The sequence below is a fragment of the Plecotus auritus genome, assembly GCF_963455305.1.
Source record: "Plecotus auritus genome assembly, chromosome: 2".
In the NCBI taxonomy this organism is placed as follows: Eukaryota; Metazoa; Chordata; class Mammalia; order Chiroptera; family Vespertilionidae; genus Plecotus; species Plecotus auritus.
In genome coordinates, this window is record NC_137771.1 from 222,136,183 (window position 1) to 222,163,721 (window position 27,539).

The 27,539-nt window shown below is 52.7% G+C and overlaps 2 protein-coding genes across 5 annotated transcripts in view; one reads left to right on the plus strand and one right to left on the minus strand.

The window, feature by feature from the left end:
* Window positions 1-1,312: 1,312 nt before the first annotated feature.
* On the plus strand, window positions 1,313-16,880 carry RSPH1 (radial spoke head component 1). Of its 3 annotated transcripts, none has more exons than XM_080656928.1 (9): window positions 1,313-1,471; window positions 3,202-3,315; window positions 3,418-3,523; window positions 5,295-5,385; window positions 5,881-6,016; window positions 8,374-8,445; window positions 14,197-14,356; window positions 15,266-15,424; window positions 16,684-16,880. In XM_080656928.1, exons 1-9 carry the CDS (start codon window positions 1,418-1,420, stop codon window positions 16,734-16,736), a joined length of 945 nt encoding a protein of 314 aa, XP_080513054.1. In that variant the 5' UTR covers window positions 1,313-1,417; the 3' UTR covers window positions 16,737-16,880. The 3 variants fall into 3 exon arrangements, with proteins under 3 accessions (XP_080513054.1, XP_080513055.1, XP_080513056.1); XM_080656929.1 differs by having other exon boundaries at window positions 1,318-1,471; window positions 16,702-16,879; XM_080656930.1 differs by having other exon boundaries at window positions 1,360-1,471; window positions 16,705-16,864.
* Window positions 16,881-20,285: 3,405 nt separating this feature from the next.
* The window catches only part of UBASH3A (ubiquitin associated and SH3 domain containing A), a gene marked incomplete at both ends in the record, with an annotated part of 41,823 nt that continues 34,569 nt past the window's right edge, over window positions 20,286-27,539 (minus strand). For both annotated transcript variants that reach the window (XM_080654794.1, XM_080654793.1), the window contains 4 exons: window positions 20,286-20,423; window positions 23,073-23,182; window positions 26,047-26,153; window positions 26,811-26,955. In XM_080654794.1, coding sequence (XP_080510920.1) covers window positions 20,286-20,423; window positions 23,073-23,182; window positions 26,047-26,153; window positions 26,811-26,955 — 500 coding nt within the window. The remainder of the gene's footprint in view (window positions 20,424-23,072; window positions 23,183-26,046; window positions 26,154-26,810; window positions 26,956-27,539) is intronic.

Consider the following 27,539-nt stretch of genomic DNA (forward strand, 5'->3'; position numbering starts at 1 on the left):
GTGTGTGATAAAGATGATTCGTGGTACTATGGGAGTTGAGAGAGAGAGAGAGAGAGAGAGAGAGAGAGAGAGAGAGAGAGCACATCTAACTGGAAGTATCTATAGAAGCTGCAGGAAGGAGTTTTCACATATTTAAAGTAAAAAATTAAAATACAGAGAAATATGCTTAATATATATGAATACACACATCACATAGAAAATTGCATTTTGTCACACTCAGACCTTTAAAATAGATGACGGATGGATGATGGACAGATAGATGATACATAGAGTTGAAGTCCTTCCTCTTTCGCCAAGTCCCATACCTCCTCTCTCCCTGAGGGTGCCCTTATGAATTTGGAGATTTTGGGGGGAGGGGAAGTGGCCCCTTAGTCTTTGAAGAATGGCTATGCTTGTTAATAGATAAGCTGGGGGAAGGAAGGCATTTCAGGGAGAGGGTATGGCACAGGCAAAGGCATAGAAGTGGGCAGTGAAGGATGTATCTGGGGGAACTGCCTGTGGTTTGGTTTTGTGGGAAGCAGGTAACAAATATAGGAAGGGGATGGTGGGCCATGAGGCTAAGAAGATGGCTTGGGCCTTGAACATGGAGATACTGAATTCCAGCGTGTGAGACTCGTCCCCATTTGGGTTTCTGAGTTGAGAAGGAGTGTGGGTGGCTGAGAGGGCCAGAGATTACAGGGTCAGGAGGCCTGGATCCGGTGATGACCGAGGAATTGGGGAAGATCAAGAGGGGCCTGTGCAGGCGGTGTCAGACGTCTGGAGGAGACGGTCAGGTGACGGGAAGAGGAGTGGAAGTTGCGTAAGTCCGAGCGAGCGCATCTGCCAAGAGGTCAGAGCTGCCTCCGTGTCAGGAGATGTTTACGAACAAGACGGAAGATCTCAGAGGACGCATCACTGTGGATCGCCAACACCGCAGGGCGGGACCCGCCCAGAAAGGTGGGGTGGAGAGGACAAGTCCGCAGGTGCCTCAGAAACCGAGGAGCGGGGTCGGAAGGGCCAGTGCCAACACCCGGCAGGGTGAAGCCCTCTCCAGAGGTGGCCCAAAGCGCCTCCTGCTTCCCTTCTCTTTGGGGGCCTGACTCAAGGGTGGCTCCGCGTTGCAGCATCACCCAGCAGCCGGAAAAAGGGATTCCTGGGGTCAGCCACGTGGCGTAGGGTTAGACAGCGGGCGGTACCAAGTCCGCCCCAGGCCCCGCCTCCCCTATCGTCCCGGGCAGCGATTGGCCGATGTGTCCCGTTGCTATGACAGCATCCTAAGGGTTGCGGGTGGCTCGTCCTAGCGCCTTCCCATCCCTCCGCCCGCTCCCGGAGGGAGGCGGGGCTGGACGCGTCTCTATGGCGACGGAGGACGCGGGGGTGGCTGGTACTTACCGACTAGAGTGGCGCCAGCAGCGGTGATCTAGGTTGAGGCAAGGCCATGTCGGACCTGGGCTCGGAGGAGTTGGAGGAGGAGGGAGAAGCTGATCTTGGGGTGAGAGCTCCGGCAGAGCCAGGGGCTTCCCGGGGTGCGCGGTGGCAGGCGGATCCCCGGAGGCCAGACTGGGTTTGCATAATAGGGAGGTCTGGAGGCCAGTTGCAGGTCCCCTCCTCCCGCCCCCTGCTCCGGGAGGCCCAGCCAGGGACGAGGAGCACGCGGGCCACAGTGGGCGCTGCGTCTTGGAAGTCGGCGGTGAAAGGTGAAACGTCACGGCGTCTGCTGGCCACATCCCTTCTCGCTCTGTCCTCCTCCCCAGCCCTCTTCCTGTTAAAGGCAAAGATTCCCAAGTCAAAGGCCCCAAGCATCCTCCCTGCCATTAGCTTCCATCCAGGCAGTTTTCTTGCATGGCTGGCTCTTCCCAAGGTGCCACACTATTGTGAATAAGTATTTCCGCTGTGGGGCTTGGCTCCTCAGGACTGGGGTGGATGGCGGAGAGCCGCTTCCGGGCAGCCTTCAGGCAATGCTGAGGAGGTCTCCGGCTCAGCCAAGGTTTCCTGAGAATCACCTGTGCTTTCTTCACTCTTTCGGGACTGACCCAGGTCATTGGAATTGCTCCTTGATTTACCAGTGGTCGGCAAACTGCGGCTCGCGAGCCACATGCGGCTCTTTGGCCCCTTGAGTGTGGCTCTTCCACAAAATACCATGGCCTGGGCGAGTCTATTTTGAAGAAGTGGCGTTAGAAGAAGTTTAAGTTTAAAAAATGTGGCTCTCCAAAGAAATTTCAATTGTTGTCCTGTTGATATTTGGCTCTGTTGACTAATGAGTTTGCCGACCACTAGGCGATAGAGAGGAGGCAAGGCGTGCACAGTGAGGTGAGCTGGGCTCTGTGTGAGCATATATTGTTGGGAGATTAACCTGTCTAAGCCAGAGGGAGGCCATTTCCTAGCCTTAACCTCTGCGTGTGTGCAGGGCACAGGGTTGAAATAGTTTCCAATGAACAGAAAAGCCTAGCACCTTTTGGGCGGCTACCCATGCCTTTTAACTAGCTCTGTGCCTCCGTCTCCCAGCTCCTCCTTGGCCCCTCAATGCACTGGAGCCACCTGGCCAGTAGGGGAAGCCAGAAGGGCCAGGGAGCCCAACCCGAGGCAGCCAGGGGTTGGTGCTGAAACCCAGGACAAGCTGCAGTGATTTGCACTCCAGAATCCCCTGTGCGATAAGGCTGAGTCCCGGACATCCTGGACATTCCCCGTGCTTGGTGGCCTCCTCGGCCGCATCTGTTACTTCGCTCTCTTCCTGGTTTCTCCCTGGAGCACTTAGAAAGATCCACCTCCTCAGGGTCTGCTTCTGAGGGAACCCAACCTACAACACCTGCCCAGCTAGCTTTCCAGTTTCTCTCCTCAAATGGCCCCACTGGATTTGTAACTTTTTTTAAAAAAAAGTTGATTTCAGAGAGGAATGGAGAGGGAGAGATAGAAACATCAATGATGAGAGGGAATCATTGATTGGCTGCCTCCTGCACACCCCCTACTGGGATCGAGTCTGCAACCCTGGCCTGTGCCCTTGACCGCAATCAAACTCGGGACCCTTCAGTCTGCAGGCCGACGCTCTATCCACTGAGCCAAAACAGCCAGGCAGATCTGTAACTTTTTCGTGCCCAGGTATGGTTAGCTGCCTTACTGAGGACTGGGAGGGTTCAATGGGATTCTATTTATAAAATGCTTAGCACATGGTTGGCACTCAAACGGTGGCAGCTGTAAGTATGCTGACTTTCTTGCTGTTGCCAGGAGTATGAAGGGGAACGGAACGAGGCAGGTGAAAGGCATGGCCACGGGAGAGCCAGGCTGCCCAATGGGGACACCTACGAGGGGAGCTATGAACACGGAAAAAGACACGGCCAGGTCAGAATCAGTGACTTGCGTGGGTCACTTTCTGTATTTAACGCTCTGTTAGTGAGTGTTGAACTCAGGAATGACATGAATCCTATAATCAATGTGTTCCAGGGGATCTACAAATTTAAAAATGGTGCTCGATACAGCGGAGAATACTTTAAAAATAAAAAGCACGGTCAAGGCACTTTTATATACCCAGATGGATCAAAATATGAAGGTAAGATGTTGTCGCCAAGCAGCTTTTTGTGCTGCAGAGGTCTGCTTTTGGGATTGAACTCGTCTGTGAAAACTGAGGAGAATGAGAAAGTTTAAAGTTCTCCGGATTAGTCAGTCACTCAACAAACACAAACTGTGTTGCTATGTTCACAGGGTTGATGCAGAAACCAGAAAGCCTTGTAATGATGAGAAATGTGACTGTCCCTGTGACCAGCACATTCTCTCCTGTGAGCCTGGGTCCTGAGGAGCAAATGCCAGGGAGGCTGCTGGGCGAGCACAAACTGGGGAGTGGGTTGCACCCAGGACGTTATGTTGGACGCTCTGTAGCATTGGTCTGTTTGAAGTTATTTTTGCTGTCTCCATTTCTGGCAGACCCCTCGTCTGAGGAACACACTGCTTGTTTAGACCTGGCAGAGCCTTCACTGAGGGCTTCTTGTCAGAGAGGCATTCTGCCTTGTTAAACTAGTGTTCTTTTTTTTTAAAAAAATATTTTTTTATTGATTTCAGAGAGGAAGGGAGAGGGAGAGAGAGAGAGAAACAACACTGATGAGAGAGAATCATTCATCAGCTGCCTCCTGCATGCCCCCTACTGGGGATGGAGCCCACAACCTGGGCATGTGTCCTGACCAGGAATCGAACCCTGACCTCCTGGTTTATATAGGTCGATGGTCAACCACTGAGCCACACCGGCTGGGCTACACTGGTGTTCTTACTTCCACAATAGTTCTTTACATGCCAATGTTATGTCTCAGGAAGATTCTGGTTCCCTTATTTCCAAGAACCCCACTGCTGCCCCGGCACCATTGTCATCTGGTGGTGCCTATAGTGTTAGTCTAATCCAGGGGTGGGCAAACTTTTTGACTCGAGGGCCACAATGGGTTCTTAAACTGGACCGGAGGGCCGGAACAAAAGCATGGATGGAGTGTTTGTGTGAACTAATATAAATTCAAAGTAAAGGAGCGGAGGGGAGAGCAAGAGAACCCTCCGCTCTTTCGGCTCCACGGGCCGGATAGAACAGCTGAACGGGCCGGATCCGGCCCGCGGGCCGTAGTTTGCCCACGGCTGGAACAGGGGATAAAGGAAGTTCCCACCCTGGGAAGAGAGACAAGTGGGGAGTGGGCACGAGCCTTCAGAAACTGTGTGCAAAAGTCTATGCTCTGGGCTTTTCTGGGAAGAAGTTCTCTAGTTTCATCAGATTTCCCAAGACTTGTGACCCCAAAAGACAAGGTGTGACCTTGTACAGGGGACCTCATCCCTCCCTGCCTCGGCTTTCTCATTTGCAGTGAATTACGCCATGTGGAACACTCAGGGTCATGCTTGAGGGATGGGGAGCACTCAGTAAATGTTGGCTGGGTAACCACTTCCTTGTGTGATATCATCACCACTTAGGAGCCAGAGGGTGAGGTGGGGAATGGAGGGAAATGCTGGCACCTGGCCGGGATCAAGCCTTGACGTAGTTGCTGGGTCCCCAACTGCACACAAGGCAGAGGAGTGTGGTGCCGGCACCGCTGGCAGCGGGGCAGACGAGCCCTGGTTTGAACCCTCGCTGTGCTGCTGGCCACACACACGTGACTGTGGCCCCCATCCATACACGTGCCCAACCCCATGCTCAGCTACCCCCTGACTCAGCCCCCCTCAACTAGCTTTCTACTCCATGCCATCCGGCTGGGAGGCAGGGGCGGAGGGGAGTCGGAGTGGAAAGAGACAGCGGCGAAGGGGTGAAGGGCGGGCTCCCTTCTCACCAGGGCTTGCTTTTGTGTCGTGTCTTCCAGGGGAGTGGGTGGACGACCTGAGGCACGGCCACGGCGTCTACTATTACGTCAATAACGACACCTACACCGGAGAGTGGTTCGCCCACCAAAGGTTCGGTTCTCTCTTTAGTCCTGTAGACGATTCATGTAATGAGAACATGACGATGTCTTATTAAGAAAGAGAATCATGACAAAAGTTCAGGTGCCAAGGCTGCCAGGCACTTCGAACCCTGCCAGGCTCTCAGGTGAGGCTGCGGGACGATGCAGGTGCAGACCCGTGGGGGAGAGCACGTGGGTCCTGCACCCCAGGGCCCTGGGGGGTGAGGGCACAGAGCAAGAACCTTCTGGGGACTGAGCCTCGGCTCCCAGGAGCAGTGCCCCTTCACATGAGAACCAGCTGACCCGCAGGAAGGCCCCGCTGTCCGGCAGGCAATGCCCGCCCCATGCGTGGGCACAGGGAGCAGAGCCATGCTCTGCTGGGGCAGATATAGGAGGCGATGGCCGTGACCCTGTGCCAGCCCAGCGCCCTCGGTGAACGGCCTGCCTACACACCGGGAGGTTTCTCATGCTTCGGATCAACAGGCTTTGTGCCCCTGTCTTCCCCCAGGCACGGGCAAGGCACCTATTTCTACGCGGAGACTGGCAGCAAGTATGTGGGGACCTGGGTGAACGGTCAGCAGGAGGGCGCGGCCGAGCTCCTTCACCTGAACCACAGGTACCAGGGCAAGTTCTTGAACAAAAACGTAAGTCAGCAGGAAGTGATGTTTGCCTGTGAAATACGCAGTGCCCTTGTCCCCAGCCTGAGTATCCGTGTGCCCGGGAAATACTGGAAACCCAGGAAAACCCTCCATCCCTCCGAATATGGGAAACGGGACAGCTGTGCCTCCCTCGGAGCATCCTGATAACCTACAGAGGGCAGAGTTGGGGGGCGGGGGGACTGGCCAGTTTCTCTGCATCTCAGTAAATCGCAGTCTCTTCTAGCAGTGGCTGGTCACATCCTTATAACACGGGGCACACTGCCCCCCTTGTTGTGTGTGCTCAGTCTCATGGGGGAATCAGATGTGAGATCCTCGTTTGTCAGGAACGACTGAACGTTTTCTGCGGTTGAGCATGTGGGGGTTCTGACTTTCTCTCCCCTGGGGGGGCGCTGGGCTGGCTCTGGGGAGGAAGACCATGAGCCCCCCTCACCTGGTGGTTGTGGGACCGGAGAACCGCCTGGAGCACCAGACCTTGGGCCTGAGGCCTCCAGGTTGCAATACCCACTCCGGTCATGTCTGTGGGCAGGACTTTGTGGCTCAGCTTGCCCTTCTGTCCGAGCCCTAGTGGGGTGCAGAGAAACCGATGGACTCAGAACCTACCAGCCTGGCATTCCTGTGGCTCTGATCAGGGGCTGGACAGACACTGTCCCTGAAGGAAGAGTTTGCTGAGCAAGTGAAGGCTGTTAGATGTTGACATTGGGCTTACTTAACTGATCCAATGAAGTAACCTCAGGCTCTCTTAAACTCAGCTTTCATTTACATATGATCAAGCCCTAATTTCAGATTCTCCTGTTAGTCTTTGTAAAACAGCGCATTCTCCTCAAACCTACACCCTGCCCATGTGGTTCCCAGCGTTGCTCTTGTGGGTATTCATTAGGATGGAGATACGCAGATCCGAGAAGCAGCAAGTCGAGTGACAGATGCAAGGATGTGTCACAATGTAGCGCTCGGTCAGGATGTCATTTCAAATTACTAAGGAAATGACGGGAGAAGTCAAGAAATGGTGCTGGTAACCGTTTGGGAGAAAAAGAAAATCGGAGTTTGTCCTCCAGCTTATAGAAAAAGGCGCTTTCTAGAAGAAATGAAGATTTAAATATAAACAAAATCACTGCGAGGAAAATAGGTTATTAACTTTAAAATGAGGTAGACTTTCTAAACAAAAAGCCAGGAGATTTTGCCTAATAAAAACAATCCCTTATAGATTAGAAAATACTAGAAAGGAAGTTTACTAGTAAGAATTATATGATGAATGGGGTTAGGACATGTTAACAGTTAATATATAAAACACTTACATCGATCAATGCGATTTAAATGGTCAAAATATTGAAAAAAATTCAACCTTACTAAATAACTTAAAAGATATGACTTACAGTGATTTGTTTATATATTTAAAAATGTAAAGATAGAGCAAAATGGTAAGGTCCAGAAAAAAAACCACAAGGGTTTGAGGACAAAGAGGCTCTTACTTGCTTCTGTGGGAGCCTCATTGTTATGTATATATACTGTGCATACTTTTGTCCAGAAATGTTATTTCTGAAACTTTACCCCGGGGGAACTCTCCACAGTGTACACAATGATTTAACTCAGAATATGTTTACTCTGGCAGTCTTTGTCCACGAAACGTGTCAGAAGACCAAATATTGGCAATAGCGAATAAGTAAAATAGATTATAATTCTCAGATGAAATAAAATACAGGTTGACGACTGGTGCTGTGGAGGAATATTGGTACATAAGGGAAGGCACTCATGCCATATGTCTAGTAAAAACAGAGTAGCAGTCAGTATATGTAATTATGATCAGATTTTAAAGCAAAACCCCTCTGTTCTAGAAACAAGGTTACAGAGATTACATCAAAATGTTATTCGTAGTTCTATCTCTATCTAGTTTGCCTGTGGCTTCGGACTTAGTAAAACTTTTGTAATAAATGCATTACTAGTATAAAGGGATTAAATGTAGTTAAGTTTTTAAAAAAATATATTTTGTTGATTTTTTACAGAGAGGAAGGGAGAGGGAGAGAGAGTTAGAAACATGCCTCCTGCACACCCCCCACTGGGGGTGCGCCCGCAACCAAGGTACATGCCCTTGACCGGAATCGAACCACGGAGCCAAACCGGTTAGGGCAATAGTTAAGTTTTTAAAAACAAACAAAATAGGCCCTGTACTTTGCAATTCTGTTAGCCATTCGTTCTTAAACGCATTCTTTGACCTATATTGGACTCCCCCCACAATCGCACGATGCGGGTAGGTTTTATGGGGGTAGCATTTCTAAAGCATTTTGGACTTTCTTATTGGGTGCTGACTTTCAAGAGTGAAGTACCTCTTCGTTTCTCTTTGCTCGTAGCCTATGGGCCCCGGGAAGTATGTGTTTGACATTGGATGCGAGCAGCACGGGGAGTATCGGGTCACAGATATGGTAAGTGGCAGGGGAGAGCGGCCCAGAGCATCAGCCCCCTAGAGGGAGCGGAGGAGAGTGGTGCCAGCTCTCAGGGACTTTCCCGTTTCCCTGCTCCTTCTTCACGGGCCCCTGTTAGTCTGGAACTGCATTGCCAGAACTCAGCGAGATCAGGTCACAGTGCGCGCTGACAGCCAGGCCTGGTTTCCTGCAGAGGAACCAGCTACTTCTGAGCCAGCCAGAGGGCTCTGGGCAGCCAGGGCCCAGAAACGTCCGCTGAACTCTGTCACGGCGATGTCACCAAATCGTGCCACAACTCAGTGCGTCGGGGACGTTTGGATGACTCACGCCACTTACAATTTTCTCTTTTTGTTCCTTTCTAATACTTAACATTAATATTAATACTAATTAGTATTGATATTCCATGCTTCATTTTGAAATTAGCCAGCTAACTTGTCACTATTAGGCATCCAAATGTGTGTGTGTGTGTGTGTTGGGGGAAGGGGTATGTGTGTGTGTGTATTCCTGTTATTGGCTGGCTCAGGCCTGTAGATAATAGGAAATTTAATAAAATGCCTCAGGCATCCCCCAACACCCCCACAATCCCAAGGCTCACCCAGGGCACCCCACTAGGCAGACCCTCGGCCCCCCTCTTCTTCTGGTTCCTTCCCCTGTGGTGTTCTACTTCCTTTGTATCACTCCACCACAGCTACTGTGTTCCCCAAAACAGCCTGTGGTTCCCTGAGGTCCGTGGGTTGATGTCCACCTTCTTTGCTGTGACCAGAATCTCAATGACCCTCTTGGCTGGGTCATTTTCCTAGTTAACTATAAAACATGAAATGGCTGAAATGCTTGGTTTTACTGCTAAAAATGAGGCCCCCACCACCCCTGAGCATCATGTCTTCTTGGTTCCCAGTACGTCCAGTCTGAGTGCGAGGAGGGTGTCCGGAAGTCCTCAGGGACGTGTCACCTTCCCACGTGGTTCTGCTACTCAGTGCATTTGTCCCTGTGTGTCACCCATACACTAGCCCCGAACTTAACACACATTTGACTGGCTTTGTTGTTCAACTGACAGCGACTGTTTCCTGCTTTTGCTCTCCCTGGGGTTGGACACCTCTCACCTGGCCCCCGAAGGACCTGCTACTCACTGTACTGCCAAAGTAACAAATCTAGCCGCCATGGTCTTATTGGTGATGGAGCAGTTGTTTAACTTGTGAAGTGATAAAACACACACACACATCTTATTACATACTAGAGGCCCGGTGCATGAAATTCATGCACAGGGGTGTGTGCCCCTCAGCCCAGCCTGCACCCTCTCCAATCTGGGATCCCTCTCACAATCCAGGACTGCTGGCTCCCAACTGCTCGCCTGCCTGCCTTCCTGATTGCCCCTAACCGCTTCTGCCTGCCAGCCTGATCACCCCCTAACCACTCCCCTGCCAGCCTGATTGATGCCTAACTGCTCCCCTGCCAGCCTGTTTGCCCCTAACTGCCCTCCCCTGCAGGCCTGGTCACCCCTAACTGCCCTCCCCTGCAGGCCTGGTCCCCCCCGATGGGCCTGGTCCCCCCAACTGACCTCCCTTGCAGGCCAGGTCCCCCCCAACTGCTCTCCCCTACAGGCCTGGGTCCCCGCCAACTGCCCTTCCCTGAAGGCTTGATCACCCCCAACTGCCCTCCCTTGCAGGCCTGATCATCCACAACTGCCCTCCCTTGCAGGCCTGGTTCCTCCCAACTGCCCTCCCCTGCTGGCCATCTTGTGGCAGCCATCTTGTGTCCACATGGGGGGCAGCCATCTTGTGTGTTGGAGTGTCAGTCAATTTGCATATTACTCTTTTATTAGATAGGATAGAGGCCTGGTGCATGGGTGGGGCTGGCTGGTTTGCCCTGAAGGGTGTCCTGGATCAGGGTGGGGGTTCCCTTGGGGCGTGGGGCAGCCTGGGCAAGGGGCCTGTGGTGGTTTGCAGGCTGGCCACGCCCCCTGGTGACCCAAGCATAGGCTGGAAGCAGGTATCTGGGATTTATTTATCTTCTATAATTGAAACTTTGTAGCCTTGAGCAGAGGCCAGGGCAGGCCAGGGTGGGGGAAGCTTGGCTTCCTCCATCGCTGGGGCAACCCAAGCCTCCTGCTTGCTCCAGCTCGGTGGCTGCCGCCATCTTGGTTGGGTTAATTTGCATACTTGCTCCTGATTGGCTTGTGGGAGTGGCTTGTGGGCGTAGCAGAGGTATGGTCAATTTGCATGTTTCTCTTTTATTAGATAGGATTTTTCAGTTTTAGGCTCTTGGGGCAAAAGTGAAATTCGAGGTTAGTATTTAACCCCATTCTCCTCTGGCAACCACCACACTGTTGAGTGAAATCATATGGTTCTTAGCTTTTTCTGAGTGGGGAAGGGGGTCCTAATATATGGTGACAGGAGAAGGTTTGACTTTGGGTGGTGGGCACATGGTGCAATATATGGATCTTGTAACATAGAAACCCACACCTTTAAACCTATATGATCCTATTGACCAATATCACCCCAATCCTATCTAATAAAAGAGCAATATGCAAAGTGACCATACCTCCACTACACCCACAAGCCACGCCCACCAGCCAATCAGGAGCAAATATGCAAATAAACACAACCAAGATGGCTGTGGCCACAGAGAGCAGGAGGAAGGCTTGGGTTTCCCTGGCAATGGAGGAAGCCAAGCTTTCCGCACACCCTGGCAGGCCCAGGCCTCCACTCCAGGCTACAAAGTTTCATTATAGAAGATAAATAAAGCCCAACAGAAATGGCGGCAGCTATGGAGCTGGAGAGAGCAGGAGGCTAGGGTTGCCCCCGGCAATGGAGGAAGCCAAGTTCTCCACACAACCTGGCCTGCCTTGGCCTCTGCTTAAGGCTACAAAGTTTCAGTTATAGAAGATACATAAATCCCAACAGAAATGGCTGCCGCCATGGAGCGAGCAGAAGGCTTGGCTCCACTCCAGGCTACAAAGTTTCAATTGTAGAAGATAAATAAATCCCAGATCCCAGGGCCTCTGCTTGGGTCACCAGGGGGCATGGCCAGCCTGCAAACCACCACAGGCCCCTTGCCCAGGCTGCCCCACACCCCAAGGGAACGCCCACCCTGATCCAGGACACCCTTCAGGGCAAACCAGCCGGCCCCCACCCATGCACCAGGCCTCTATCCTATCTAATAAAAGAGTAATATGCAGATTGACCGTCACTCCAACACACAAGATGTCTGCCCCCATGTGGACACAAGATGGCTGCCACAAGGTGGCCAGCAGGGGAGGGCAGTTGGGAGGAACCAGGCCTGCAAGGGAGGGCAGTTGGGGGTGATCAAGCCTGCTGGGGAGAGCAGTTAGGGGTGACCCGGCCGGCAGAGGAGGGAAGTTGGGGGTGACTGGGTCTGCAGGGAAGGGCAGTTGTGGGGGACCCAGGCCTGCAGGGGAGGGCAGTTAAGGGCAATGAGGCTGGCAGGGGAGGGCAGTTGGGGGTGACCAGGCCTGCAGGGGAAGGCAGTTAGGGGCAAACAGGCTGGCGGGGGAGCAGTTAGGCATCAATCAGGCTGGCAGGGGAGTGGTTAAGGGGTGATCAGGCTGGCAGGAAGAAGTGGATAGGGGCAATCAGGAAGGCAAGCAGGCGAGCAGTTGGGAGCCAGCAGTCCTGGATTGTGAGAGGGCAGTCGGACATCCCTCGAGGGGTTCCAGATTGGAGAGGGTGCAGGCTGGGCTGAAGGACACCCCTCCTCCCCAACCCCCCCGTGCACAAATTTCGTGCACAAATTTCGTGCACCGGGCCTCTAGTAAATGTAATAAAAAGAAAAAGAAGTCAGTATTTCAGGATGATGATTAGCAAGTTGGAAGGGCATCAGTAACGTCTAAGGGGAGAAACACTGATATAAGCCCCCACCACCATCCCCATCCGGGAATAAGTCTGTGAACTAATGCACTCGACTAGTGGGCCTTTGTCCATGGCCACCACTGTGCTCTGGTGAGGATCAGACTGTGACGAAACAGGAAAGCCTAAATTTTCACTTCTGGCCCCCAAAGGGGAACGCAGTCCCTTAGCGAAGGGGTGGTGACCTGCAGCCACGGACCAAACCTGGTGGCAGCCTGTTTTGATTTTTTTTTCAATTGTGGTAAAATACATACACTATTGGCCATTTTAACCATTTTTAAGTGTACACTCCAGTGGCATTTAATCCATTCACTCTGTCATGCAGCCATCACTACCATCCGTCTCCGAAACTCTTTTTATCTCCAAACTCTGTCTCCGTTGATTAGTGTCTTTCTCCCCTCCCCCCGCAGTTGTCACTTCTGATTTACCTTCTGTCTATGAATTTGCCTGTTCTAGATGTTTCATGTAAGTGGGATCATACAACATTTGTCCTTTGTGTCTGGATTTTCACTGAGTATAGTGTTTTCAACGTTTGGCCGTATTCTAACAGGTGTCAGACGTCCTTTTTATGGCCGAGTAACAACACTCCATTGACGGACACTTGAGCTGTTTCTACCTCTTGGCTACCGTGATAATGCTGCAACAGACATTGGTCTATACTTATCTGCCTGAGTCTCTGTGTTCAGTCCTTTGGGTGTATACCTCCGAGCGTCATTGCTGGGTCACAGGGTAATTCTATGGTTAGTTTATTGAGGAACCTCCCAAAGTTTTCTATCGTGGCTGCACCATTCACGTCCCCACCCTCAGTGCACGTGGTTCCACATCCTGTTTTGTAGATAAGGCTTTCTGGAGCTCAGCCACGCGGGCTCATTTACCCGCCACCTGTGGCTGTTTTGAACGACAGCGGCAGGGTGCGTAGTGGCCACAGACACCAGGTGGCCAGCGAAGCCCCGAATAGTTGATAGAAAAGGTTACCGATGCTAAGTCCTGGAACGATGTTTTTCAAAGTACACGTTGCAACCGTTTCATGACTCGTGGCGTCCATTTAGTTAATTGTGAGCAACGTTTACAAAACTGAAATGGAATAAAAGTGGAATTTGGCTTCAGGCTTGTGCTTCGTGGCGCCGGGTCGTGGCACGCCGTGGCTTTCCTCCTGTGGGCTGAGTGATGGGAAGTAGCTGCTCTGGGATTTTATTTTCCCTCCATAATCCTTGAAACTAGAGCTGCAGTCTTTATCGCCTTCGACATCACTGCAAGGTTGTCTGAGCAGGCTGCGAAGCCTCTTTTTTTTAAAAAAATACATTTTATTGATTTTTTACAGAGAGAAAGGGAGAGGGAGAGAGAGTTAGAAACATTGATGAGAGAGAAACAATCAGCTGCCTCCTACACACCCCCTACTGGGGATGTGCCCGCAACCAAGGTACATGCCCTTGACCGGAATCGAACCTGGGACCCTTGAGTCCGCAGGCCGACACTCTATCCACTGAGCCAAACCAGTTAGGGCTGAGGCCTCTTCTTCCTGCAATGTTAGCTTTATTGTGCAGAAGGAATCTTAGAGCAGGAAAATGTGGCTGAGCCATGGAGAAGCGCATTTCGGCCTGGTCATGTCTCACCTGTTCCAGGGGCTGGGGAGTGAGTCCGCAGGCGTTCCAGGTGCCAGGAGGGAGAGGTTAGGCACAGTGTCCCGCTGCCCTTCCTTTTCCCATCCCAGTGCCTTCCAGAGCCGCAAAGACTGTACCTGGGAAGCTGGCAATTGATCTGCTCTCTGAATCGTGTTATAGTAATGCTCAAATGCAATTACACACCTTCCCTTTCTCCCCTTCCTCTAAGTATCCCATACCTCGTTTACACAAATGTAGGCCAATTCACATTTTTCAACTTCAAATAGGAGAGAGTGGAAGAGGAAGAGGAGGAGGAGTCATTAATAACTGCCCTTCCGAAGTGGAAAGCCACCAAAATCACCGAGTTGGCCTTGTGGACACCGACCCTCGCTGAAGAGCCGCCGCCTGCGGATGTGCCTGGCCAGGAGGAGACCCTGGCAGCCGAGGGTACGGCCCAGGCAGGCGTGGGGTGGGGTGGGCTGAGCAACAACCTCTGCACAGGCCGGCTGCGGCCGGGCTCCTGGGGAGCCGACGCCTGGCTCCTCCCGTGTGCATGGGGTTATTAGGGAGAGGCTCTGGGACCCGGCCTCCTAGCACCGAATCAGCAGGATTGAGTGCATAGAGCGCAGCCATGGCTCAGGCCCTCAACACCTTGGTTGATTCCATGGAAGCCCTGGAGCTGAAAGGTCCCTTGGAACACTTATCCCCTCACCTTGGTCAACGATTGCCTGTGGGCGTGGCCTCGGAAAAGCCAGCTGACAGCAGCTGGGGGACAAGCCCTTCCGTGAAGAAGGGTCTGGGCCACGTCCGTCCATCACAACAGGTCTTCCTGAGGGGCAGTTAGGCGCTGGGGATGCTGCGGAACTGCAAGTGATGAGAAGCCAGGTCAAGTTGGCCTCAGAGAAATAACACTAGTCTATTGGTTCACACAGCTGGGAGGTCGGGTGGAGCCAGCCTCAGGCGTGGCTGGGTCAGGGCGCAGCTGTCAGGTCTCTCCTCTCACAGGCGGTGGCTCTGCTCCACGGAGACTCACCCTCAATGACTTTATCAAATCGTCACCCAAGCAGCTCGAGAGCCTTGGGGAGCAGAGAGCTGCTTTCTCAGTCTGATCATCAGAACCCTTGGGACATAGCCATCATCCCAGAATGGTCACTGTGATGGGGACCGGATGCTCTGCTGGCCCGGCCTGGGCTGGAGCTGGGTGACGTCCAGTGGGGAGGCGTGGTCCCCTGAGGGAGAAGCGGGGTGCTGCTCTCGGCAGGAGGGAGAGTGGGTCCCGAGCAGGGGAGGAAGCGGCCACCCTGCACAGGCCTGCGCCCTGCTGGACGCTGTTTCCCTTTGTTTCTTCGCATGCAGCCCTGGGGGAGGCTGGGGAGGAGGCCCAGCCTCCAACGGATCTCTCAGATGCGGAGGCCGATTTCATGAGGCCCGGAGAGGAAGACGCCGATAACTTCAGGGAGGAGAGCGGCGATTATGGCCGGGAGGAGTTCCGCTTCGACAACATAGACCAGCAGGGTGAGCCTGAGCTCTGGGGGGTCTCACACGCTGGGACAGGCTGGGAGGTTCTCTTCCCTTTGACCCCCCCCCCCCACCCCGAGCCAGGCTGGGAGAAGGTCTCTGAGCACCTTCTGTGAACTCACGTGGGTCCCACAGGGGTGCTGCTCCCTCCCAGGTGCTCCTGCAAACCTCCTGCGGTGGCAGGGACAGCAGGGCCCGTAGACACCCTCTCCCTCTGCTCTTTGCTAATCTCCATGTCTGCCAGGCGAGCAGGCCTCAGGCTGCAGAGTCCCGCTAGAAATGCAGAGCTTGGCTGTGTATTGTCACGTGGCTTACCAAGGCTGAGGCACAGGGGTAGGAACTGGCAGTGTTCGGAACCAGTCCTTTATTATTAAAAATAATACGTTTTTAAATAGATTCTTAGGAGGAAGAGAGAGAGATAGAAACATCAATGAGAGATAACTATTGACCTCCTGCATGTGCCCTGAACGGGAATCAAACTGGTGACCTCTTGGTGCATGGTTAATGCTCAACCACTGAGCCACACTGGCCAGGTGGGGACCAGCCCTTTTTAAATGGGTTTGAATGCACCATTAACCTAGAAGCTTCTGCCACTGCAGGTCCTGGGAAGGCCATCCCCACCCAGAACCCGAGGTGGGGGGAGCAAGGGGAGGGGGCCGGCGTGAGCAATACTCGGGATGAGGAGTCCGAGAACCAGCTGGGAGTGGGTCATGACATCAGGACCAGCTGGTAGCAGAGATTTCAGGTTCCTGAAACAGCCTGGACAGAAGGACCTTGCCTTTGCTCAGCGGTTTTGGCCTCTGGACATTTGGCAGTGTCTAGCAGGGGTGGGCAAACTTTTTGACTCGAGGGCCACAATGGGTTCTTAAACTGGACCGGAGGGCCGGAACAAAAGCATGGATGGAGTGTTTGTGTGAACTAATATAAATTCAAAGTAAAGGAGCGGAGGGGAGAGCAAGAGAACCCTCCGCTCTTTCGGCTCCGCGGGCCGGATAGAACAGCTTAACGGGCCGGATCCGGCCCGCGGGCCGTAGTTTGCCCACGGCTGGTAGAGACTTAGAGGGCTGGGCAGGGTGGAGGGCAGTGCTACTGGCATCTTCTGGGGCGGAGGCCAGGGATGCTGCTAAATGTTCTATGATGCACAGGATAGCCTCACACGGACAACCATCCAGTCCAACATGCCAACTCGGCAAAGAAAGAATTTTAAAATAGAAAAAAGTTCATATCAAATACTCATGTTTCCCTTTCCTTCCGAGGAAATGTGACTTTTGAAGAAGATGACCCTAGACAATCCGATGCTCCAGACTAAGATGGGCCCAAAGTGAGGGGCCTGTGCCACCACACGCCTGGCGCTCTGGGAGTTAACACCGATCAGTTACTAATCTTTCATATTTAGTTGTTTGTGAAAATGGTTTACAATTACAAATAAATTTTTCCTTCTCCTTTGTTGTTGAAATCGCCTGTGCTTCCAATTCTTTAAACTAAGAGTTTCCAGGTTGCCTTGCCCTGGTTTTCAGCGTGTCTTCTTCTAGGATGAAGAATTACCATACACCTGTCCCTCTATAGGAGATGGCCATGGAGGGGACTCCCGGCTGAGCCAGGACAGTGACTATAGAGTGAATTCCTTCTCTCCTTTCCCTCAAGACACTAGGAAAGCACCTAGACCAATGGTCGGCAAACTGCGGCTCGCGAGCCACATGCGGCTCGCGAGCTGCGGTTTGCCGCTCTGTTGACTAATGAGTTTGCCGAACACTGCTAAGGCATTACCCTTACCCAGAAGTTTTGACTTCAGGTTAAAGACATTACTACATTATTAAAATGTTTTTTAAGTGTTTTTCCCTAGCAGTGGTCGGCAAACTCATTAGTTAACAGAGCGGCAAATCGCGGCTCGCGAGCCGCAGTTTGCTGACCACTGACCTAGACAGTAAGAATGCCTGTGCGATTCTCATAAAACACAACACATATTTCTGGAATCCCCCAGGGGAGCTCATGGGTGCTCAGGAAGTCATCCATTGGACAAGTCTATAAAATTCACCAACATGACTCATACCTAAAACATTCCAAGTTTGGTTCTAAAATAAGAATTAATTTAGGGGAAAAAGATGATGATTTTTCTCAGATAAACACAGGAGAGTGTTGGCCAAATTGCGGTGGCCCCAGACCTGTCCCTAAGCAGTTCTCCATCAGAGGCACTGAGTTAGGCTCCTCGATTCCTTTGCTGCTAGCCTGAGGCCAGCTGCCCCTCCCATTTTCACCACCTTCCATCCAGTCATTGTGCCATAAGGTGTATTAATATCATTAACATCCACCATGTCAAAACCCAAGAATCCCTTCCAGGTTTGTGCTTTTCAAGTCCACAGGTAAGGAAATCAAGGCACTCATGTCATGGGTGTTGGAGATGGGAGTCCCTGATAACAGGACGTCCATTTCCAGATGACGCCAGCAGGGGTCAGACTAGGCTTGTAAACACAAGGACCAGTTCCAGGACAGGAAAGAAGGAAGAGGACGGTGGTCAGAAATCTTACTTTCTTTGTTTAATATTTGGTTCCTTATAAGTTCATAAAGTTGGAAACTTAGTCACTTCCATCTCTTCCCTTATCCAGCACATTTCCCGGGATTCAGTTCTTACAACGAGATTCATTCTGGAAGTCAAGAATGACCAAACTAGGCTTTTCTGTCATTGCAGCAGAATTGGGGGGTGGGTCTAGTCAGAACCAGAATTATAAAACAGAAACAAAACGGTGTTTCTTGCACACTTGACCTAGAGATGGAGATTCAAGCACCTCTCAGTGTCCCTTGCAAAGGATATGATCTGCCCCTCTTATTATCCAGGGGCATGAGACCCAGAATCCTCACCCCCGGGAGGGTGAATCCAGACACCTGTGGACAACCCCAAATTCCATTAGCTTGACCTGCAAAGTTTTTATTCATCATGCTGACTAGTGAGGTCGGTCTGGCATGGGGTACCCAGGAGAGCAAGCAGAGGGCCTGGGGCGGGCAGCACATCCAGGGATGACTATGTCCCACTCTGAGCACTTGGATGGCTTTTCCTTTTTCTTCTGCAGGGCTGGGCTGAGCGGACACCGCTGTGAGACCCCTATCAACCACCTGAACCAACTTCTCTAAGTCAGAGGTACCATTTTACTCCTATCATCTGGGCAGATTTCACTGCCGTGGGTCCCTGTCTGGTTTGTCTTACCTGTTAGTCAGGGCAGGACTCATCCCCCCCATTTTCAAAGCTCCCCTCCCTTCTCCACTTGATCAAAAGAGATAAAGAAGAAGCTGAAAACAACCTACACCAAAGGGAGGGGTGTCTCAAATTCTTACACCTGGGCTCCTGTAAGAGCAGCCCCGATATGCTGGGGTGTGATGTGCTCAAGAGTGCCCCCTGAAGCCTGGCCTGTGTGGCTCAGTGGTTGAGCGTTGACCCAGGAGAGGTGAGTGGTTCAATTCCTGGTCAGGGCACATGCTGGGGTTGTGTGCAAGAGGCAGCTGATGGATGATGTTCCTCTCTCATCGCTCTCTCTCTCCCGTCCTTTCTCTCTAAAAATCAATAAAAACATTTTTAAAAAAAGAGTGGCCCTGAAAAATGTCTGCATCCCAGTCCCCAGACCTGTGCATGAGTTCCCTTTCAGGGCAGAGGGGCCTTTGCAGACGGGATTGACTTAAGGGTCTTGAGATGCGGAGATGATCTGGATTATCTGCACTGGGTGGACCCAATGTCATCACAGGAGACCTTACAAAAGGGAGACAGGAGGGTCAGAAGCAAGAGGCAGTGAGACAGTGAACAGAGGGACCAGAGAGACTTGAAGATGTGACACCACTGTCTTTGACGATGGAGGAAGGTGCTATGGGCAAGGCGTGAAGGTGGGGTGTCTCTAAAAGCTGGAAAAGGCAATGAAATGAATTCCCCCCAGTGCCTCCTGTTGACCTGTTTTAGAACTTGCGACCTTACAGAATAAATCATGTGTGTGTGTGTTAACATTTGTGTTATCTCTACCACTCTGTGATGGTGCCTTGTTACAGCAGCAACAGGAAACTAATACCCAGGGTGGTGTCACTAAGGAGCATTTTCCTGGTTTCGGTCTGGTTTCTCCTTTTATTGAATATTCTACCTCTTTCTGCCCCACATAGCCAAAGAGTGATTGAAATAGAAAAGGGAAAAACAGTTGGGAACTTGGCCAGTAGGAACATCCTGTATAATAAAACCCTAATATGCAAATCTACTGAACAGTGGAATAACCAGTGGAATGACCAGTCGCTATGATGTGCACTGACCACCAGGGGGGAGACGCTCAACCTAGGAGCTGCCCCCTGGTGGTCAGTGCGCTCCCACAGGGGGAGTGCTGCTCAGCCAGAAGCCAGGCTCACAGCTGGCGAGCGCAGCAGTGGTGGTGGTAGCCTCTTTCGCCTCTGCTGCCGGAGGGCAGTAAGGAGCAAGGGGTCCCGGGCTGTGAGAGGGCGCAGGCCAGGCTGAGAGAACACCCCGCTGCCCCCAGTGAATGAATTTCGTGCACCGGGCCTCTAGTATAACATAAACCGGAAATAACCTTTGGTGTGTGTATGGTGGATCTTTAGTCCCTGGAAATTAGAGTCACAGTTCTTATTGCTCTCCAAGCCACATGGCAGACACAGGTTACAAGGTGGCATTGGGCAGCTGAGCCTGCAGGGACACAGACCCACAGGTGGCGGCAACAAACTGAAAGCCACGGCAGGCTGCCTGGGACCGAAAAGTGCGCTTTGTGCTTCCACCAATCCCATTAGGTGGGACTAAGATACCTGCCCATCACAGTGTCTTACAGCCTCCGTGCGAGCCTCGCCTCTTCCTTGTGAAATTGTGCAAATGTGACGGGGGCTCTCAGTTGCCCAGGATCCAGTTCCTCCAGTTAAATGCGGAGTTGGAGCCGTGGGTCAGTGTCTTCACAGGAGGGGCCACCAAGGCCCACTTTCCTTCCTCTTTATTTTCTTCGCAGAAGCACATTCCCAGAGAAGGGATCTAGAGGAGAGTTACATCACTGATTAGTACTTTATACCAGGTCAATCGGTTTTAGACTCGTTCTAAAGCCAACGGACAGGTGCGCCTCGGAGGCTGGCATGATGTGCCCAGACTGTCATTGCTCCCTTGACACCTAACATAGCAGTTCTTGCGGTGGCGGGGGGGGGGGGGGAAGGGGGGGTGGCGCCCAGGACAATGGGAAATGGGGATGCTATCAACTGGGGATGCTATCCGGTGGGTGGAGATCAGGGGTGCTGCTAGCATCCCACAATGCACAGGACACCCCCAAACAAAGTGTTATCCCGCCCACGTGGCTAGGGTGCCAGTGCCAAGGCTGAGAACCCTGTCTACCGTTTGAAGACTGGCTTACAACCTCAAATCTAGCATCGCAGAGAGATCCAGGTGTTGAGTTTTCAGACCCCGGGGAAAAAACGACAAAGTGGAACTTGAGACAATTCCTTCATCTGTGAAGTGAATGTGTGGGATAGGTCTTTGACTTGAAGGCCTTTGTGTTTACCTGTCTTGCTTTCCTTTCCTTACTCTCCCCTTTTAATGTCTAGAAATTCCTTGGTCAGACAGAATTTGCAAAAATGCCACCACACGGGAGCGGCGGGGGATCTAAGTGGAGGCTGGTGTTGACTCAGGGATGACTCCCTCCTTCTGCTTAGAGAGACTGGGGGAGGGTGTGAGGGGTGGGTGAGGGGCGAGCAGGGTGGGTGAGGGTCTGTTTCCTGCTGCCCCTGACTAGAAGGCCCAGGGTTGGGCAGAGTTCCTTGATGAATTTCTGACCCTCGAGAGCAGCTTATTTTTTTTTTTTTGTGGGGGGGGGGCGGTGAGGTGGACATCAAATCATCAGTGTAAGAACGTTACAGGCCCGGCTCATGTGGCTCAGTGGTTGAGCATTGACCTATGAACCAGGAAGTCACGGTTCCATTCCCAGTCAGGGCACATGTCCGGGTTGCGGGCTCGCTCCCCAGTAGGGAGTGTGCAGGAGGCAGCCGATCAGTGATTCTCATCACTGATGTTTCTATCTCTCTCTCTCTCCTTCTTTCTTCCTCCCTGAAACATTAAAAATATATTTACAAAACAAAGAGAGTTACGGGAATTTGGAAACTCAAGGCTGGCATCTCCAGAAGGGAGGTCAAGGGCTGAGGTGTGGGTGGGAATATGGTCACCCAAAGGAATGGCTTTTGGAACAGCAGCAACATGCTATTCTCGCCAGCGCCTGTGTGTGCAGCGCGGCTGTCTGTGTGGAGACGGGACCCCCAGGGACCCGGGGCTGCGGGAACGGTTGCAGCGGTCCATGTGGGCAGCACAGGAGCACACGGAGGGAGTCAGTGATGATTGCAGGAGCGAGAGCAACACTTCTTTCCAGGAGAACCCTGAGAAAAATCTATACAGACGTGTCCCAGTGTGGCCTGAGGGGGCTCAAGCCATGCGTGTGGACAATGGTCAGCTGGTGGTCCTGGAACCCGGGAAGCTCAGACATATCTGGGTCATACTTGGGAAACACCACCTGGAGACACCTGGAAACTCCACCTGGACAAGTTTCTACTCAGGTCCAGGGGAAACTGGGACAGGGAGCGGGCACCCGCGGCACAAATGACCGGGCGTCTCAGGTGCAGAAACTCTTTGATGCTCTCGGGGTGAGAGAGCAGGGTAAGGAGGGGCTCAGGAGGCCAAGTGACTTGCGCAGGCACAGAGCCGATGTGGTTGGCCTCCTCTGCAGCCCCAGACCCCTCGGGGCCGGGTGACACCTTGCTGCCCACACCTGCGCAAACCAGCCGTGGCCAGTGGTGCCATGATAATTTTGTGTGACGGAATCATGTCCAGGACTCGTCTCCTATCACAGCTGTTGTCTACACACTGTACTCCCAGTCTCAAGGCCACTGGTCAATTACTTGGTCCATTTGATACAAAGACAAGGGCAGAAGGCACATCTGACCCTGAGTAGATTTTGGGGGCGGGGGCGGGGGCAGGGGGTGGGGGTCTCAGTTTCTGAGTCTGCCCGCCTCAATTCACCTCACTAACTGGATAAAAGCAACCTTTACCTTGTTGGTGACGTCCCACAAGTTGGTCCAAGTACCCATTATCCTCGATACGTCTGTCACCTGGTTGAATTTTCCAGAACTATTTACACAGCCCAGCCAGCCCTGAGCACTCTGGCAACTACAACAAGCTCTTGTGTGTCCCATGGCTGGACGGCTCCCAAGGCAAGAGGCAGCGGGGGCTCCTTTCTGCCTCCTGGGTCCCCAGAGCAAGCCAGCCCAGCTGTAGTCCTTTCTCTTTTTATCCAAATTGCTGACTTCTTACTGGACCATCTGCTCAACTCCTGGAGTTGCAAGGAATTATCATGTGGACTGATCTTTAAAAAGCCCTGTGTCTTTTTTAAAAAAATAAAAAAAATATTATCTTGACAGCAAATGGCCAAAGTTGCCAGGCTGATGATCAAGATGACAACCTCTCCCCCAGCCCCCTGCCCAAGGCTGCCCTGTGCATAAGAGCTCGTGGCACATTCTCAGGGGACAGGCGGGCCCCTGCTGCCCTGGGCTGTCAGGATGCTTGTTTTCATTCTGAGAAGGGCCTGAGATGACCCTGCGTCCTTGGCTGCCTGACTTCGTGGTCCAAAGAGGAAGGGCGGGCACGTACCTTTCTCACCAGCTGGGCGAAGTCCGCGCAGTCCCGGGGCGGCAGCCTGAGCAGCGGGCGCGTGCAGGAGTCCAGCGCCGAGCCGTGGCCCACAATCAGGATGATGCCTGCTGGGAAGAAGAACAGCTCAGGGTCCAAGCAGGCACAGGGAGCGCCTTTATTAGACTGGAGGTCCCCACAGTTCCTGGGGTGAGGCTACCTCATGGTGCCTCCACACCTTGAGAGGCCCCGGGGGTAGAATAGGTATGGTTGGTAATTGCTCAGTAATGCAGTCCCACCTCTCATTGTAAATGGTTGGTTCTTCAGAGGGTATCACATCCTCAGGCAGGGTCTGGGGTGGGACCTCGCCTTGATCTGAGCCACCAGCAGGATCTGAGCCGCCACCTCTCTGGGGATATAGTGGTGGCTGCTGCCCAGCGTGACCGATTAGCTTGAGAATTATCAGCTGGCTGATCCGATTAGCTTGAGAATTATCAGCTGGCTGATCATGATGAGCCTGCTGATGACTCACTGTGGGTAAGGACATCCAGAGTCTCCTGGCTGAGTGAGTCTCCCTCAGGTGACAGGACTTGGGAGTCAGAGCCAGGACAAAGCAGACCTGGGGAGGTTCACCCCTGGGGAGTCAGGGAGGTGTCTGGGCCCGACTCACCGGCTCCACCTAGAGGAGGAAATCAGGCACAGCACTCCCTTGGAAGGCCAGGCTGACACAAGAACAGTCCCTCCTAATGTGACTATAAATCCTCCAATGTGACCCCAGACTGAAGCTCCAATCTACTCTTCCTGTGGTATTTCCTGTTAATTTCATACTCAGATCTTTGGCCTCCAATCTCACGGTTGGTTGTTAGGGTGCTGTTCTGGGGGGTGGTATTTCAGACCCCACGGGAAGGCGAGGGGTTCGCAGGTAATGCCTGTGAAGGGCCCACCGGTGCCAGGGGATCGCTAGGTGCTAGCGTTTACCTCCAGCCCAGCTGGACTCTGTGTCGCTTCCACACCTCTCGCCCTCCTGCCTTGCTCATGCGCTCCTCCTCCTGCGGCGCATTCACCTCGCAATCCTCCTCTTCCTCCTCAGGGCCGCCTCCTCAGAGCCCCGGCCACTTCCACACACGTGGACGGAGGAGCTCATTCCCTGCGTGAGCAGCACACCTGGTGCTCAGTGGACATCAGAGCCGACAGAGCAATGGTTCTGCATCTGAGTTCCCAGGATGGCAGTGGGCCCTTGAAGGGGGGGCCGCATCCCTGGCACTGACATTTAGCTGGTGGCGGAGGCTTGAACTGGGACAGCCAGAGAGGGGAGGGTTGGGGTGGGGCCCCAAAAAGCTCAGTGAAAGGCTCTGTCCCTTTCTGTCCTCTGATGTCCTGTGGCAATAACTGTGACAACAGGTGTTTGATAATTAATCAAACGTCACTGTGGCATGCTTTCCCGAAGTATGTTCCCCAGGTTCAGACCAGTCCATCCTCAAGGCCAGGCGTGTTTGGGTGCCGAATTCGGCCAGGTTTGGGGTCTCTTCCTGTAGACGTCTCAGGGACTCTCTGGGAGGGGCCCGGTGCTCAGCTGCTGCCCGTGTTCCTGGTCAGAAATTCTTCGTCCCCGGAGCATCTCTGGGATGAGGGACAGGGACGGAAAGCACACAGGTGGGAAGCGGGCCGGTGGTCTCTTACGGACTCCGAGACTCTTCTTCGTGTCATTAATATTCCTAATATTCCAGATGTTTGTGCCCCTCCCCCCAACAACATTCAAATTCCTTGAGGGTAGAGTGTCTTCTTCACTTAGACTGCCCCCCATGTTTTGTTGGATGCTGGACACAGCGCTGTGTGCAGGACATGCTTGCTGACTTAAATTTCTATAAGATTGACTTCTAACGTGTTACTATGACATTTCCAATATACACCAAAGAAGGGTCTGCTGGAACCCCACGTCTCTACCACAGAGCTCCAACAGTTGCCCACATTTAGCCCATTTGTATGGTCTGTTCTCTACCCCCCGCCCCCGTATTATTTTAGAGTACATCGCAAACATCACGCCGTCCCACAGTGTCCCTCGGTTTGCACCTCCAAATGCATTTGTACACAACCATCCTGCTAGTCTCACACCTAATAAAATTTACAAAAATTCCTTAATATTCCCATATTCCAAACCATATTCAAATTTCTCTAGTGGTCTCAATGACCGACAGGTGTGTTTCCCCACCATCGTGCAAACACGTCCTGACATTTGGTTGTTCGGTTCTTAGTTTCTGTTTCCTAAGAGTCTGGCACAGGTGGTTTGTGTTAATCTTGCTGTCCTGGGTCCTATGGGCTCTCAGTACTAGAACTGGGGTCCCAGGGCCTAAGTGGCGGGGGAGTATGTGTCTACGGGCTCGGTTACCGCAGAGGCAGCGATGTACCACTCTGTTGCTGGGAGTAGGAAGGAGGAGGTTGGAGAATTATCAGGTTCAAAAATGGTCCTGCCTGGCCCTAACCGGTTTGGCTCAGTGGATGGAGCGTCGGCCTGCGGACTGAAGGGTCCCAGGTTCGATTCCGGTCAAGGGCATGTGCCTTGGTTGTGGGCACATCCCCAGTGGGGGGTGTGCAGGAGGCAGCTGATCGATGTTTCTCTCTCATCGATGTTTCTAGCTCTCTGTCCCTCTCTCTTCCTCTCTGTAAAAAATCAATAAAATACCTATTTAAAAAAAAAAAAATGGTCCTGCCTGGCTGGTGTGGCTCAGTGGTTGAGTGTCGACCTCTGAACCAGGAGGTCATGGTTCGATTCCTGGTCAGGGCACATGCCCAGGTTGTGGGCTCGATCCCCAGTGTGGGGCGTGCAGGAGGCAGCCGATCAATGATTCTCTCTCCTCATTGATGTTTCTCTCTCCCTCTCTCTCCCTTCCGCTCTGAAATCAATAAAAACATGTTTTTAAAAATGGTGCAGTTTCCATCCCAGCGGTAAGACCCCAACTCCCGGGCTGCTCATCCCGAGCCCGGGGGAGGCACTCACCGTCCTGTGGGCAGCTGCTGACGATCTGTTCCACGCTCACCGCACACCTGTGCACATAGTCGTCGTAGCTCTCCGCGGGCAGGAGGGAGGCGATGGGGAACGCAGGCCTACAGGGGAGAGAGGGAGCGCTGCCACCCTGGCCTGCGTGGGGCGAGGGCGGGGGGACGACTAGATTGCGCTGTGGTTACTGGAGAGGGAGTGCGTTCTCCAGGCTGGCTCTGCTCAAGGCTCCAGTTTGTGTTCAAACCTGGCAAAGGGCTGGTGTTCAGTCCCACGTGATTCTCACTGAGCACCACAAGGGGCCTGTGATGGCACGGCGTCAGCCACTGGCAGAGAGCGACGGAGGTGCTCTCTTTGACCAAACTTGGAGCCCTTTTCTCAATTGGCCCGAACTTTGGGCTTTAGTGCTTGTCCCTGTAGGGTCCATTTAGCAAGAATCCTGCTAAGTCAGTTTAGCAAGAATTCCCACCTTCATATCTGATCCCTCTTCCTGGTATCCAAGCAACCCCTCCCCCAACCCCGCCCGGTCTGACCTTCCTGGTCTGCCTTTAGCAGGAATCCTGTTAGGTCAGTTTAGCAAGAATCACGATACCCTCTTACTATTTTTCTTCCATCTACCAACCCTGCACCCCACTTGTCCTAATAGCATTCTGAGGTGAGTTCAATCTCTCACCCCCCTGCACAGCCCCGATTGCCATGGTCCCTCCTCACCGTCTTTAACGAGAATTAGAAAACCCAGCGCAGACGCCGTGAGCACCGCATACCTGTACTCGGTGCTGACGTTGAAATTCGCCTCCTTCAGCTCCTCCAGGGTCATGAGGGCCGGGGTGGTTTTGCCCGTCTCCCATTTGGTCCATTCAAAGATGCCAGGCTCCACTCTCATCTTTATTTTCCTCTCCAGTTTGAGCTCTGCAGTCAACAGAATACAGGTGTTCATCCTTTTCAGTGTCCGTTTTTTTTAAAAAAAATATATTTTATTGATTTTTTACAGAGAGGAAGAGAGAGGGATAGAAAGTTAGAAACATCGATGAGAGAGACATCGATCAGCTGCCTCCTGCACGCCCTCTACTGGGGATGTGCCCGCAACCCAGGTACATGCCCTTGACCGGAATCGAACCTGGGACCCTTCAGTCCGCAGGCCAACGCTCTATCCACTGAGCCAAAGCGGTCAGGGCTCAGTGACCGTTTTGGCTTTATGTAAATAAGACTCTTCCTAGGTCTCATAACCCCTTTCAGGAATGTGATACTTTTTCTTGGCCAATGTTGTTTTGTGATCACCCAGGGCTCCGCTATTTCTGAGACAAAAACCACGAGGTAGCTGGAAGGTACCCAACGAGTGGTGACCCTCTGTCCACCAGGGAAGGACATTCTCCCAGTCCCCCCGCACCACCAGCAGCAGGCCCAGCCCGGTGCCCGTCCTGGTTGCCCAGTGCAAGCCTACAGCCAGGTCAACTCTGGGCCTCGCTGTGGGTCAAGGATGAGAGCCCACCAAT

What these genes read in the sequence shown, in the direction of transcription:
- RSPH1 (XM_080656928.1), top strand. Translation starts at nt 1,418, where the DNA reads ATGTCGGACCTGGGCTCGGAGGAGTTGGAGGAGGAGGGAGAAGCTGAT. An exon ending in ACGGAAAAAGACACGGCCAG is followed by an intron (nt 3,316 to 3,417) that starts GTCAGAATCAGT and finishes AATGTGTTCCAG; the next exon opens with GGGATCTACAAATTTAAAAA. An exon ending in AGATGGATCAAAATATGAAG is followed by an intron (nt 3,524 to 5,294) that starts GTAAGATGTTGT and finishes CGTGTCTTCCAG; the next exon opens with GGGAGTGGGTGGACGACCTG.